Source organism: Meleagris gallopavo, chromosome 7, assembly GCF_000146605.3.
Source record: "Meleagris gallopavo isolate NT-WF06-2002-E0010 breed Aviagen turkey brand Nicholas breeding stock chromosome 7, Turkey_5.1, whole genome shotgun sequence".
NCBI classification, from domain to species: domain Eukaryota; kingdom Metazoa; phylum Chordata; class Aves; order Galliformes; family Phasianidae; genus Meleagris; species Meleagris gallopavo.
Genome location: NC_015017.2, coordinates 27015068 through 27028347, shown reverse-complemented (window position 1 = coordinate 27028347; position 13280 = coordinate 27015068). Strand labels below are relative to the sequence as shown.

The window sequence follows — 13280 nt, the reverse complement described above, 5'->3', positions numbered from 1 at the left end:
TTAAAAACGCACAGCCCTCTGTACATTCCTGTATCTGACAGTAGGAATTTTCTGTTGGTGCTTCCAAAATGTTTGTTTTACTAATAAGAGCACTACAAATCCCCAGAGACTTCCTGCATCAGACAGAGAGGAAGCTGCTGGACTAAATCAGCTGAAATCAGCTGATGTCCCAGATTACCCAAACAAGGACCACAGACTCAAATAGGCCACAATGAGAGTTGTACAGTGGGTAATGACTGGAGTGATGGACTCAAACAGACTGAGGCATTCTGGGCTACTGCAGGGGATGGAGGTTCCAAGACAAGTTTTCCTATAGACAGGATAAAGATCTGTGGTGCTAAAGCACCTTCAGCTGCCTTGTCTCTATTTAAACTATAATTAATGAGCCTCTAACATGTTTAATTAAGGGCATTAGATGAAAGTAATATGAGCTGTAGAGGGAAGAAGTCATTAAGCAGTGAGCAGCTACACACTGGGTTTTGTCCCTGTGTTCTGCTCCCTGAGCACGGTCCTTTTCCCACCTCACAGTTCAACTCTGTGCCTCCTGCTCAGTGTGTGGTTCAAAGAGAAAATGGGAAGGACACTTACTTTTAACTTGCTTTTTGATGCTTTTTGTGTTGTCCAACCAGTGCTGAAAAATAAATGCATTCATCAATAAGAAGATCTCACAGAAGACAAACAAAAACCCCTGCATTTTAGTGAACACCATGTTGTACAAACAACTAGTCTATAAAAATAGTCTAATCCAAATCTTTTACAATTCACAGTTCTCAGTGCCTATTGAAGATACTTTCAGTCAAAAATTTATAATGCAAATGTTAGTAACAGAAACATCTTGACGTACCTTGTTTAAATCCAATTGTCAAGAACGTATCATCCATTTAAAAGCATTCTGCCACTATTTCTTTTTTCAACTACTAAAAAATTCACCCTATCCAACCAAAAACTGACCCCACACATCAATAATCAGAGTAATCCATGGAGGCAGAAACCAGAACCCAACTTTCTGACTCAGCTGCGATCACTTAGATGTGGAGAGGACAAAGAAAGTAAATATTGTTGTCACTTGGTCCTTCTTTTTTGATCACTCGAGTGCAGTATATAAACAGCAGAGCTTTGGATGTCTGAACAAAACTGCCAGCTCCACACGATTCTCCAGTCTATTTGCAGCTGACATTTCAGCAATCGTCACATGGGAGGACAGAAGTTGGTTCCTCATTTACTAATGCTAATTCTAAGCTCTATACTAGACATAAAGGCTGACTATCTGAAGCCAAAATAATGGTTTAGTTTAGACTGCACATAAGAGCATGTGAAAAGTAAGCTGTAGATGGCAGGCCGAGAGAAACTCCTACATGTATATGCCATGCTTCCTAACACAACTGCACAAACTCCCACTGCTGAAGTGTTTACACCAGAAATTAAAGTTGGGAAACCAGCACCCAGCCAGCAGAAGAGACCTGCTTTGGAGGGCCATCAACACCTCGACAGCTTGCAGCACCTAAGAGGTGACTCAGTGCAACAGGAATCCTAGCACCCCATGCAATGTAATGGCATGGGCTGAACAAGCTGTCCTGCACCCCATGTCCTGGGTGCTCGCAGTGCCCAGGTAACACTGCATCACCACACCAAGCCCAAACGGCACCTCACATCTCATACAGACAAACTCCATAACTGGCAGCACGCCTTCGGTTCAGCTTTGTGCCGCGAAATTCCGAGCGGGCCCCAAGGAGGGCAGGAAAGCAACAGGGCTATGAGACAGAACCGGCACTGCCAGGTTGTGGTGCTAAGTGCAAACCTGTTCCTGCACTCGGGGCAGGGCTGTCACACAGCCAGGATGCAGGGACTAATGGATCAGGTGCAGATCAGAACACCACCAACCGCCGCGCTGCGCACAGCTGCAAATGCCCTTAATAGTCATGTACACAAAGTAGCTACAGACAGCTATTTAAAATGTTATCTAGTATTTCTAAAATAAAGCAGGAACTTTAAAGAGGAATGAAATAAATATTTGTCAGCTCTGCTTACAGAGCCAGTAAAATGGAGTACTTTTTTTTTTTTTTTTAAGTTAAAATGCTATGATCTCTTTTTCCTATTCCACAAACTCACTTGCTCTGAGAGAACTGACTGACTCCTTCCCTCCACCGTAACAACATACACTTTCCACCTGAGGCTTGCAGGTGATTTAGACACAGGATGAGCTGAGAGAGCCTCTGCAGACCACCAGAGCAGCTGTGTGCCCGCCTCACTGCCCTTCTGCTTTCTCTCATCTCCTCCACATTCCAGTGCAGGCTCTGGGAGGCCCAAGACAGGCACTGAGCGTCCAAGTCTGCTCACCAGGGCTGCTGCCTGCAGAGCCAGCTTGGGATGGGGGTGCACGGCAGAAGGGAAACAACTGCTTTCCAATGGAGGGGAAGGAAGGAAAAAACCCACCATGTGCATGGATGCACACAGACATCAGCAAACTTAAGATTTACTCCAAGTGATTAAAATGGAATTCAAGTGGACCTGGCAAAAAGATCCTTTAAGTTCACACTCTGACGAGAGTTTGTACAACGCAGCCTCCTGCTAAAATCCAGAGATAAGGCTCCCTAAATGACAGGCAGCACATGGAACAAAGAACTGAGAGTCATTACTGAAACAGTCTGCTTCTTCAGAAATAATAATTTAAAAAACCAGCAACAGTTCAAGAAGGTAGGGCAAATAAGTTTTTGTTGCTGTTTTGTTCTTAATTAAGATGGTGAGGTTAAAACCTGTCCCTGTTTGTGAACCTCTTGGCTGCATAGCTGGTGCGATGCCGTACAGCCATTTCCAGCACTGAATGCTACAGAAGGCAAAACAGCTGCTGAAGGAACAGAGCTGTGCACTATCACTCCATTAGGAACAGCAAGTCTTTGATGCTTGCAACTTAAACAGTTAGTAAATTCCTAAGTTCAGCAGTCAGTACTTCCTTACAAGAAACTTCTTTTCCATATGGCTACGGGGAAAGCCAAAAGCCCAGCAAGTTATCCCCAATCTTTTTAGGTGCCATCACTGGGCATGCTGTGCTGCTCAGCATCAGCCTGAACCAAAGCTGCTCAAATTCACAATAACCTGCTCCCTTGGCTTCAGCAGCACTCAGATCAAGCCTGGCATGCTGTGAACAAACGTGTAAATACCTCCTTTGCCTCTTACTGTGACTATCCTTATCCATCAGACCAGCAATTAACACAGAAATCACATGAAAAAAAAAACAGTTTTTTCACTTCACAAATTCTTTCAACAACTATCTGAATGCTTAAGTGCAAAATATCAGGAAGAGCTTGTCTTACGTTTTGTTTTGTTTTTCTCAGCACATCATAAATTTGAACGCTGACCAGTCACTGAAGTTCAAAAGAATCAATAAAAGGCATCTACATACTTGGAATAGTATCCTTTGTATAGACGTGATTTACTGAACATTCACTTGTAATCAAAACAAGCAGTGTCTCTCAGATATTTTTTTTCCAGCTACCTACACGTTGCTAGCTTTTCAGGGTTTTTACTTTTTTTTTTTTTTAATTATCTTCACGTGCAACCAGGCAGTGAAGCAATATAATTAGATTTAAATTGGGTAGCAGAAATGATTTCTTCCTTCAGAGCTAGCGGATAGCCCTGTTCACTATGAGACCAGACTCTTCTGCTGTTGATTTAGCAGGTCTGCTAAGTAACTGTTGAAAAGTCACTTTGTAGACCCTGCCTTTGTTTCCAGGAGGTTTTCTTTGTGCACCAACCCGCGTTTCTACCAGGACGTGCCAGCTCCTCTTTGCAAGAAAGCTGCCATCACAATTGCTGCTCAGTTCCTGAAGCAGTTCTCTCCGGCGGTGGTGCTCAGCTCTCCTGGCACAAAGCAATCCTTCCTGCTTTGTTACAAAGAAAGTATCCTCGATGCCCAGTTTAAACAGACCGTAGCTTCTACCGAGCCTCATACATAGCTAAGAAAAGTAAACAAAACTTCAAAACCGCTTTGTACCTGGTACAGGGTGTGCTATCAGGTACTCATCAGGGCTGTCTGGACAAAGCAACAATTCGTTGGACAAAAGTGAGCCATAAGCCACTCCTCAGACAGAAAACCTTCACAGGTTTCACAGATTGAGGACGAACCGACATTGCGTGACAATAAAACAGTCCGGGCCAACAGCTCAGCACACAGCTTGTGCCACCAGTTACAACTAACGCCGCACAGGATCCTAGGAGCTCACAGAAATGCTTCAGATGCCACAAGTCAGAAGATCTAAAGCAAATTACATCTCTTCTGAAGAGGACAAATAGATGCAGTGGAGCCATTCACTATAACAATACCTACTATCATCACCTCTGACTGTGCATGCTTAACACAGCTAACGCGACTTTTATAAATATAAAGAGGTGTGCAGTAGACTGCCTTCTAATTTCTGCTGACAGGAGGTATGCATGGTTCTAAATAACATCCCCCTCCTCAGCACAACAGTCTTTTCCTCCTCAGAGCTACACCTCCCTGCTCCCAGCAGCAGCCAGTCCTTCTGGTCATGGAGTTTGCTTCGGGTGCTGAAGAGTCAAATGCTTTCTCCTCAAAAGAGGAATGCACGATTACAGGTTGAACACAAAACTTGATCTCAGTAATTCTGAACAGAAGCCATCAGGCTTACAAACACACACAGGTGCACTAACGTATCCTAACATTCCACTTAAACACAAAAGAAAAAAAATAATAAGGAAGTACACAAGGAGCCATCCTTGCAGGCTAAGCCATGAGAAGACCTACATAAAACCATACAAGTGCATGTGAAAGAAGGGTGGGTGCCCATGACAAGCAATGCTCTGCTGCTGTTTTCAAAAGCAGCTACACTTTTACAAACTTAAGCTTCCAAGAGGTCTCTGTGCAAACTATCTGGTACACAACCATATCCTCCTACCTGCAACACACAGCTTCAGTTTTCTTTTGGCTTTTCGGTCAATATTGCAATTTAATATTGAGATTGGCTGCTACTCACCGCCACTTGTGCAGAATCCATGAACCTTAATCCAAAATAGTCGCTTTCTATAAGGTCCAGATGATACATGATCTGCTCAAACAGGAGCTGGCCTTTGGCTTTTTTCTGAAAAGACAGAAGGATTTAATACCTACTGCACAATCTATCCTCTTATCTAAGTTATGCTTTATATTGTAGTTACGAAAGTAAGATGACTCAAAAATTAAGCTTCCTAGAATATAACCTGGAAAAGATTTTTCTCTCACATTTTGTGATGCCTATTTTTCTGAATGCCAAACACACACCTCACAAGAAGCATCTGTAATATCCTTATGTGCCATGCATAATTAGGGAGGGAAGATCTAGGTTGCACGTTGGGGGAAGTTCTTTAAAGAGAGAGTGGTGAGGTGCTGGAACAGCTGCCCAGAGAGGTTGTGGATGCCCCGTCCCTGGAGGTGTTCAAAGCCAGATTGCATGGGGCCCTGGGCAGCCTGGTCTGGTATTAACTGGGGAGGTTGGTGGCCCTGCATGTGGCAGGGGGTTGGAGATTCGTGATCCTTGAGGTCCCTTCCAACCCTGGTCATTCTGTGATTCTGTGATAATGCCCTTTTTTGGAACGTGTTCACGTGGACTCGACAAGGCTGACAGTGTTAGGATATAATTTAATCACTGTCCCTTTCAGGCTTTCCTTATCCATTGATAAGGAATGGGAAACACAACTAGTATCACTGACGATATCTAACACAGTGAAACATTTTCAGAGTGAAGTATAGGAGAAGTTGCTGTAGAAATTACCAGTTTGCTGTCTGGGCAACTCACAAGTTCTGAAGTGGATAGAAAAGCAGGCTGAATTAGGAGATAGCATTCCATTAGCAAGTGCTTCTAGTGACTGCCAGGAAACAGTCTGGGGCAAGGAACTTCAACAAACAGTACTTAAGATAAGGCATTTACATAAAGCTCAACTTGTAGCTGCAAAAAGCCACTGCATATGCTCATACATAATTTATGACAAAACCTTAGCTCCAGTCCCATGTAAACACTGCTTTTAAAGTGATGATCTAAAAAATCAAAAATTAATTAAGTCTTTTAAAGAGAAAGCACGTAAATAACACGAAGCAGGTTCGATACCACATGCATTTTTCACGGTAAGAACTCCTTCATAATAATACACTGGAAAAAAAAAAGTACAATGACTATGTTGAGATGTACACCTCACCAAACTCATCCCGGGCAATTTTATCTGTTGATGTGAAATAAACTGCTTTTTGGACATGAAATAAAGTGCTTTTTGGACAGCGGCAGATTTGCTAGGCAGCAGAGAGACTCTCCCAGCAGCAGCCTTAAGGCAAATTACCTGCATGTAAAAACATCTCATCCACGATTTGAGTCAGTGATGTCTGTCTGTAAAGGGCAAGGCACCGGTCTATTGAGATGCTCCTGGTGCATACTATATTCTCTTCTTAAGCACACAATATACAGATGGGAGTAAAATTAAATCATTTGCAACAGCAAAATTAGAAGAAGGCTTCATCTCGCACAAAGCATTCTGCACCCGATTTAAAACTAAAGGGACATTTCCACCTTGTTCCGCAGAATATTTGAGATTCTTCTCAATTCTGCATGAAGTCACTCCTTAGGACTGTCATTAACCACTTAGCCCAGCCAAATGCCAAGGCTGACAGCCCTCCTGGGGACCGGCCCCGGAGCAGCTTAACTGGGAGCCGGAGTTGTGGCACACACCATCTGAGGAAGCAACAAGTGAAAGGCACACCTGCACACGGGTGGATTCCCTGCTGCAGCTCACCAGGATGCCGCTCTCAGCAGCACACCGAAGGTTCATTGGGGGTGGGCTCAGAGCGAGCAATGCAGGAGAACAGCTCCGAAGCAGCGGGGGGAGGTTTCCAGGGCCGCTGGCTGCTTTCTGACTTAAATCACCGAGCTGTCAGCACAGAATTAATTATGCAGCACTTTGCATGTGACTGAAACCCTCAGCTGTGCGTTCGGTGTAGGTCAGCAGAAGTTTCACACGCTCCCCGGTGTTAAGTTCAAACTCTTCAAGGCTTCCTTATTCCATTCTCAAAGATACACTTCCACTGCGTGACCTGGTGGAAGTTCCCCTAATTCTCCAGTGGCAATACTCAATGTAAATGACATTTTCACCTGGCTGTTACTTTCTGCTCTTCCCTTTTCTCCCCTCCTTGCAGCAGGGCTGGGGTTGCTCTCGCAGGACAAATATTTTCAGCCTGCTTAATAGTTGCCAATGAACTACTGCTAACCACTCTGCTCCGTGCAGCCAGGGGAGCTGATTTCAACACCCGCCGTAACCCTAAGTCCATTAGAATACCGTACAGAAGGGTTTCAGTGCACTGTGCTCAGGCTTACTGAGCCTAGAAGGAGAAGAGTAAAGATTCAGAACACTCCTACCTGCCAGCTTGTTTTGGCAGAACTCTTACCTGATCCCCAGCACAGACCAATTTACGGTCACACATTTGATTTAATCCATTTCTGTCTTTCCTAACGTTTTTTTCTGATATAAACATTTCTGAGTTGCTAGCCCAGCATTAAGCCTTAGCAACTAAGCACCTGTCCCAAACACTTTGGGCTGGCGTTGCACTGCAGGGTTCTCAGCTTGGTGAAGAGCACACCAGGGTCTCTGCAACTGGCCTGAACTCATCACGGGGCAGTTCAGCAGAAAGCAGTGCTTGGGCCAAAACACACCGTTATGCAGCAAGTCAGGAATGCTAAACCTTGGGGACAATTGAGCATCCTGCAGCACAGCAAACCCCAAATGCTGACCAGGCCACCCCTGAGCATCCAAAATGTCACGGTCTGAATACACCCACACAAACAAATGCTATTTATTTACTCACTGTTTTTTTGCCAGCTGAGATATAGTTTGAAAATTTAAAATCTAGCCTGCTACAAAACTAAATTTTCCAACATCTCTGGCATTGCTAGATTTTCTCTTTAAGCAGTATCTGTGTTACAGAAAGCAGTCTGTATTTCATATTCACAGCCACAAATACTCAAGCAAGGAGCCACAAGTATTTTACGAGCTTAGAAAACCAGACTGGATTATTAAGTAAAAACAACTATCACAACACATCTCTGATCTCGCAGCCAGATCAGCACAGATCATTTCCCTCCACACAAGAAGCCAGCAGCACTGCTAATGGTTTGCTGCCACATTTTGTGGTGTTCCACACAGATTCGACTGCTGACAAGGGTGGATAGTGATAGGACAAGAGGAAATGGTCTTAAACTGAGACAGGGGGGGTTTAGGTTAGATATTCGGAGGAAGTTTTTCACACAGAGGGTGGTGAGGCACTGGAACAGGCTGCCCAAGGAGGCTGTGGATGCCCCATCCCTGGAGGCGTTCAAGGCCAGGCTGGATGTGGCTCTGGGCAGCCTGGTCTGCTGGCTGGTGACCCTGCACACAGCAGGGGGGTTGGAACTGGGTGATCATTGTGGTCCTTTTCAACCCTGGCCATGCTATGATTCTGTGATTCCTTAATTTTATATAATCAACAAAGTACAGCCCTTTTAATCTTATTTTGTAAGCAATACTCCAAAACTGCGAACAGCTTGGCTAAATCCTACGATTCTACTGCATTCTGCAGCTGGTTTATGTAAGACCTCGTTTAAACCATACTCCATGAGAACAAGGACAAGGACCATCCCCATGCTGAACGGCACGCAGGTGGAGGGAAGGAATACAGGGCAGAAAGCTGCTGGGGTTCCAACTGAGCCATCCTCCCTACCTGGGGCTCGCACCTGAAGGAGCTGCCTATAGGTAACTCCTGCCTCAAACTCAGGTTGGATACACAGCAGCTGGAACATAATTAACGCTCCGTCATCCACCAGAAGATTATGCAAACTGCGGGTTAATAAGTTAAGTGGGGTCAGGGTTTTTTTGTTTCGTTTTGTTTTGTTTTTAAACAAAGTCCTTGCTTTCCACAGAGCGTGGATTTCCCGTACGCCTGCCGCTGCAGGGCTGCACTTGTTCTCCACATAAATCCATCCACACGCTTCTAAACCAAAGCAAAACCAAACCTCAAAATCAACGCCTCCATGTTTTACTACATATGACAGTCAGACAAAACTCACTGAATGCCTTTGGACATCAGGCTTCTAAAAGGAGAATAAAAACCAGCTGTAACAGACAGGGAGAACCACCAGGTCCCAACACAACCTTAGAATCCAAAATGAAGACTGGGGAAAAAAAGGAACTCTTCCATCTGCCCCAGAGGAGCTGTGGTGAGTTGTGTGAAGCTCACACTCCCCGTTCTGAACGCACCGAGGTGACAGGAAATAGCACACATAGCACCGAGACTCTTTAATCATTGACACAGCTGCAAAATACGTAGATTCTTCGCAAAGAATTCAGTCTACGTACTGCACACGGCTGTAGCCTTGAGGAATAGTTCAAGTTAGGCAATTTTCTGATTAGAAAGAAGAAATAGAAAAGCAGACAGATGAAGGGGCTTGACAGGGACCACAGATAAGACCGGCGGACAAAAAGCAGGGTTACTGCTCAAGCCCTGGCTCTGTTTAATAAATTAAGCTCAACTGCTTCATTTACAACACGACCCTTCTTGTTTCATTGTCAGTATTTGCCAAAACATCAGCCTCTGCTCCTTAAAAAGGCTCCAAAACATGCTCGGCTTACACAAGAGGCCACAGGGAACATGACTGAAACAGAAATTCAGCAATCACCAATGTAGTCAGCCCTAAGAACGGGCACAGTTCTGGAATACTGTTCTTTCAGTGGCACATTCTTCACAGAGCTACAGCTTAACAAGCCAGCATAAATCTTACGCCGTCTCTAAGTGCTTCTTCACCACATTTGGGGAGGCACACGGGGAGCCAGATTGGAGAATGGCTCCAGCTGGAAGCGGAACAAAATCACATTGATTATTTTTCACAGCGTTTTCTTGCCCGAACTTACTGCCCGGCTGCCAAAAAACCACACGTTTGTTCTGCCCAGGGGCACAAGGAAACAAGGACAAACGCAATATGGAAAGCAACATCTTCTTTCATTGCGGAAAGCAACAGTTGTGGCAGCAGCAAGTCATGCCAGCACCAAGTGTTTCTCTACTGTGGGTTAACAAAGGTGAAGCACTGGCTTTTGCCCTCTCCGTCCTGCCAAGCCAGATCTTTCTCCAGCTGTGAAGTAACTTGTTTGCTGAATGATTCAGTCTTAGGAAACACTTTCTGTTATTTATTCTTTTGGGTAAGATGGTTTTGCAGAACTGAGCTAGACAATAGCACTACGCACGACTGAACTGGCAGATCCCAGGGAGCCTGAGAAAACAAGGGCCCATTCTAAACCAAACCTACTGCCAAAGTAACAGAACCAGTCCTGGAAAATGCCTCAGCTCAAAGGGGCCGATTATTCTCACAGAAAGTTCTCGTAAAAGGAAAAAACACCTCCGTGAGCACATGTGGGCTTCTCATTTAGCTTTAGATTTTAGAAAGAAACACTGTTTCTTCAGGATTTTGTACCCTCCACTCCTTCCTCTTCCTGCTCACAATTCAACCTCCAAATACAAGCAATGTGAGACACAGTCTGAAATTAAACATTTAATTTACTTCTAATTTATTGTATTTTAATCACCAAGGAAGTAGTGTGTCAGCCGCTGACAGTGGGCTGTAATTATGGCACCTTACTATGCAGATTTAGCTTGTTTGTTTACTGTTACTCGTGAACCTAGATGTTCCTGGACAAGGCTTTCTATTGGCTTACAAAGAAAAAAACAGCAGTGGAAAAAAAGTGACTGTTTCCTGCAAAAAAGAATAGTTACCACTACACCCTGACCTAAGTCTATAGCCCAGATGGGAGGTCACGACTCCTCTTCAGGCTCAATTTATGCTCCCCAGAGCCTCAGAAATGTTGTTACAGGCGCCTTCAGCCCCAAAGATTCCTACTCTGGTTATTTGGAGACACTCATTTAAACCCAAGTACTTTTTAAGTGCAACTCTTTCTATAAAGTGTTTGTGGGCATTCCTGGCCTCAAATCAAACATCCTAGGCACTAGGCAGCATTGGACACGTCCATTACGCTGTTTCAGAGATGAATAAATTAGTTTTATTACCTTCTAAATGCCTGTCCATACGGCCACTTGGCAAACAGAGATGCCCAACTATTCCTCCCACACTGTGTTACTCAGGTTTTTGGATACAGCAGGACACAACACTGCTCAGCTCAGCACCCCTTTGGGCTTTCCTTAGGCTGCCTAGCACTCAATTCTAGAAATGTGCTTGAATTAAGGGAGGAAGGAAAGAAAAATCATGTTAAGAATGGCTGCTCTGAATGCTCTTTCTGGCCAGTAGTTCCAACACCAGCACCACTGCTGTTAGAGGCTAAATCCTACAGAACTGCTCAGAAGGCCTCACAGACACACAGCTTCCTAACTGTGCTATGTGAGCTCTGCACAAGTCGCCAACATGGGACATGGAAAACCTGAGCACAAAGCTCCTGTTGCTACTGCTTGTCCTGTGGACTGAACCCAGGCGTATCATTAAACACAGACACGTGCACATTAAAGGAGCCTTAGAAATGCAAACCAGTGGCTAACACCTCACTCCCAACAAAGCACTACATACAGCAAGGGCAGTCTCATAGCAATCTGCCTTGAGGAGGAGAAGGAAATAGAATTCTTCTTGTCCCCTCCCATGCTGAAGATAAGAACTGCATCCAGGCATACACAAAAACAGCCCAACAAATAATTCCTGATATTCTGCTGTGTGTCAACGGTGACTGGCTATGCGCACATCCAGTCAAGAACTACTGCGTGCTTTCTAAAGATCATAGAATCATTAAGGTTTAAAAAGACCTCTATGATCATCTTGTTCCAATTGTCAGCCCGTCCCCACCATGCCCGCTGACCACAACCCTCAGTGCCACATCTCCACGGTTCTTACTGAACACCTCCAGGGGCGGTGCCTCCACCACCTCCCTGGGCAGCCTGTGCCAGTACCTCACTAACCTTCCCAAGAAGAAAAGTTTCCTAAAACCCAACCTGAACCTCACCGGCACAATTTGAGGCAATCACCTCTCATCTTATTGCTGTTATCTGGGAGAAGAGACCAACCCCTACTTGTCACACCTCCTTTCAGGGAGTTGCAGGGAGCAGTAAGATCTCCCCTGAGTCTCCTCTTCTCCAGACTGAACAGTCCCAGTTCCCTCAGCAGCATCCTGTGAGACTTGTGCTCCAAACCACTCGCAGTTTTGCTGCCCTTCTCTGGATGCACTCCAGGACCTACATGTCTTTCCCGTAGCTCATGAACACCCCAGAAAGCACTGATTGAAAGCACAGTGACACCTGGCAACACAAGTTGTGGTGAGCAATGACAACAGCCGTTTCTCCAATACCTTTAGAGCCAAGAGTTAGACTCGATGATCCTTACGGTGCTCTTCCAACTCGGGACATTCAACGATTGTTTTTGTGCCCATTGACTTGGCAGAACTCAAAGCACAATGCTAATACAGTAACAAACAGATACCCCGTATCTAACCCACAAAACAGCAAAAAGCTCCATCAGCTCAACACATGCTATCAAGCAGAATCGTCCCAGGGTCGTACCGGCAGGTCCACGCTGACGTCGGTGCCATCCAGCAGAGCCACACGGCAGGTGATGACCGACCTGGCATCTCCAGCTGCTGGGATGTGGGTCGCAGCCCTCTGGGCTTCACGCAGCCGCTCCCGCTCTGCGTGTCTGCGCATGGAGCGGCGCCCCAGCGTCCGGCGGAAGAAACTCAGCATCTTGGCTGGGAAATGCGAGAAAAGGCTTGGGTTATGTTGTTGTGGGAATGAGAGACATAATAATCATGACTCGAACTGCTAAGAAAGGGTCGGAAATAAAAAGACGTCAAGGATTGAAATTTCCTTGTTGGCTGCAGGAAGCTGGGTTAGGTGACTCTGTAAGGGTCCCTTCCAACTCAAGCGCTTCTAACGAAGCGCCAACGGGGCGTCCGTGGAGCTGCACACACCCGCGCCGTTCGGGGAGCTCGAGCCTCCAGTGACTGCCGGCGACTCCCGGAGGACGTGCAGCCGTGCAGGGCGCAGCCCGGCGCCGCGAGCCCTCGTACAGCCCATGGCTGACACCAAACGCCTTCTTAACGAGCCGCAGCGCTGCCCTCCGAGCCAGAAGACTAACCTCGGAGCTCGCGGCGTTGTGGTGCTCGCAGACCAAAGGGTTTTACACAGATTTTATCGCAGAAACCTCCCCCCGGCCGGACGGCTGGACGCCTGAGCTCCCACCCGCGGCCATGGCGCCACCTCCGTACGAGGCCGCTCTCGCCGCTCG

At 45.8% G+C, this 13280-nt stretch overlaps 1 protein-coding gene across 3 annotated transcripts in view; it reads right to left on the bottom strand.

Annotated features, from left to right (window-relative positions):
• LOC100545215 (band 4.1-like protein 5) overlaps positions 1-13240 on the bottom strand; it is a 34567-nt gene extending 21327 nt beyond the window's left edge. Inside the window, exons 1-4 of one of the 3 annotated variants that reach the window (XR_002116805.2) lie at positions 13131-13237; positions 12557-12741; positions 4992-5096; positions 589-631 (exon numbers count right to left, since the gene is read on the bottom strand). Coding sequence is in view for 2 of the 3 variants with exons in the window: in XM_019617251.2 (XP_019472796.1) it covers positions 589-631; positions 4992-5096; positions 12557-12736 (328 nt within the window). In the remaining variant the exon portion in view is untranslated. Of the gene's footprint in view, positions 1-588; positions 632-4991; positions 5097-12556; positions 12742-13130 lie in introns of all 3 variants that reach the window. The other 2 variants (XM_019617251.2, XM_010713905.3) reach the window with 2 other exon arrangements.
• Between the last annotated feature and the right edge of the window lie 40 nt (positions 13241-13280).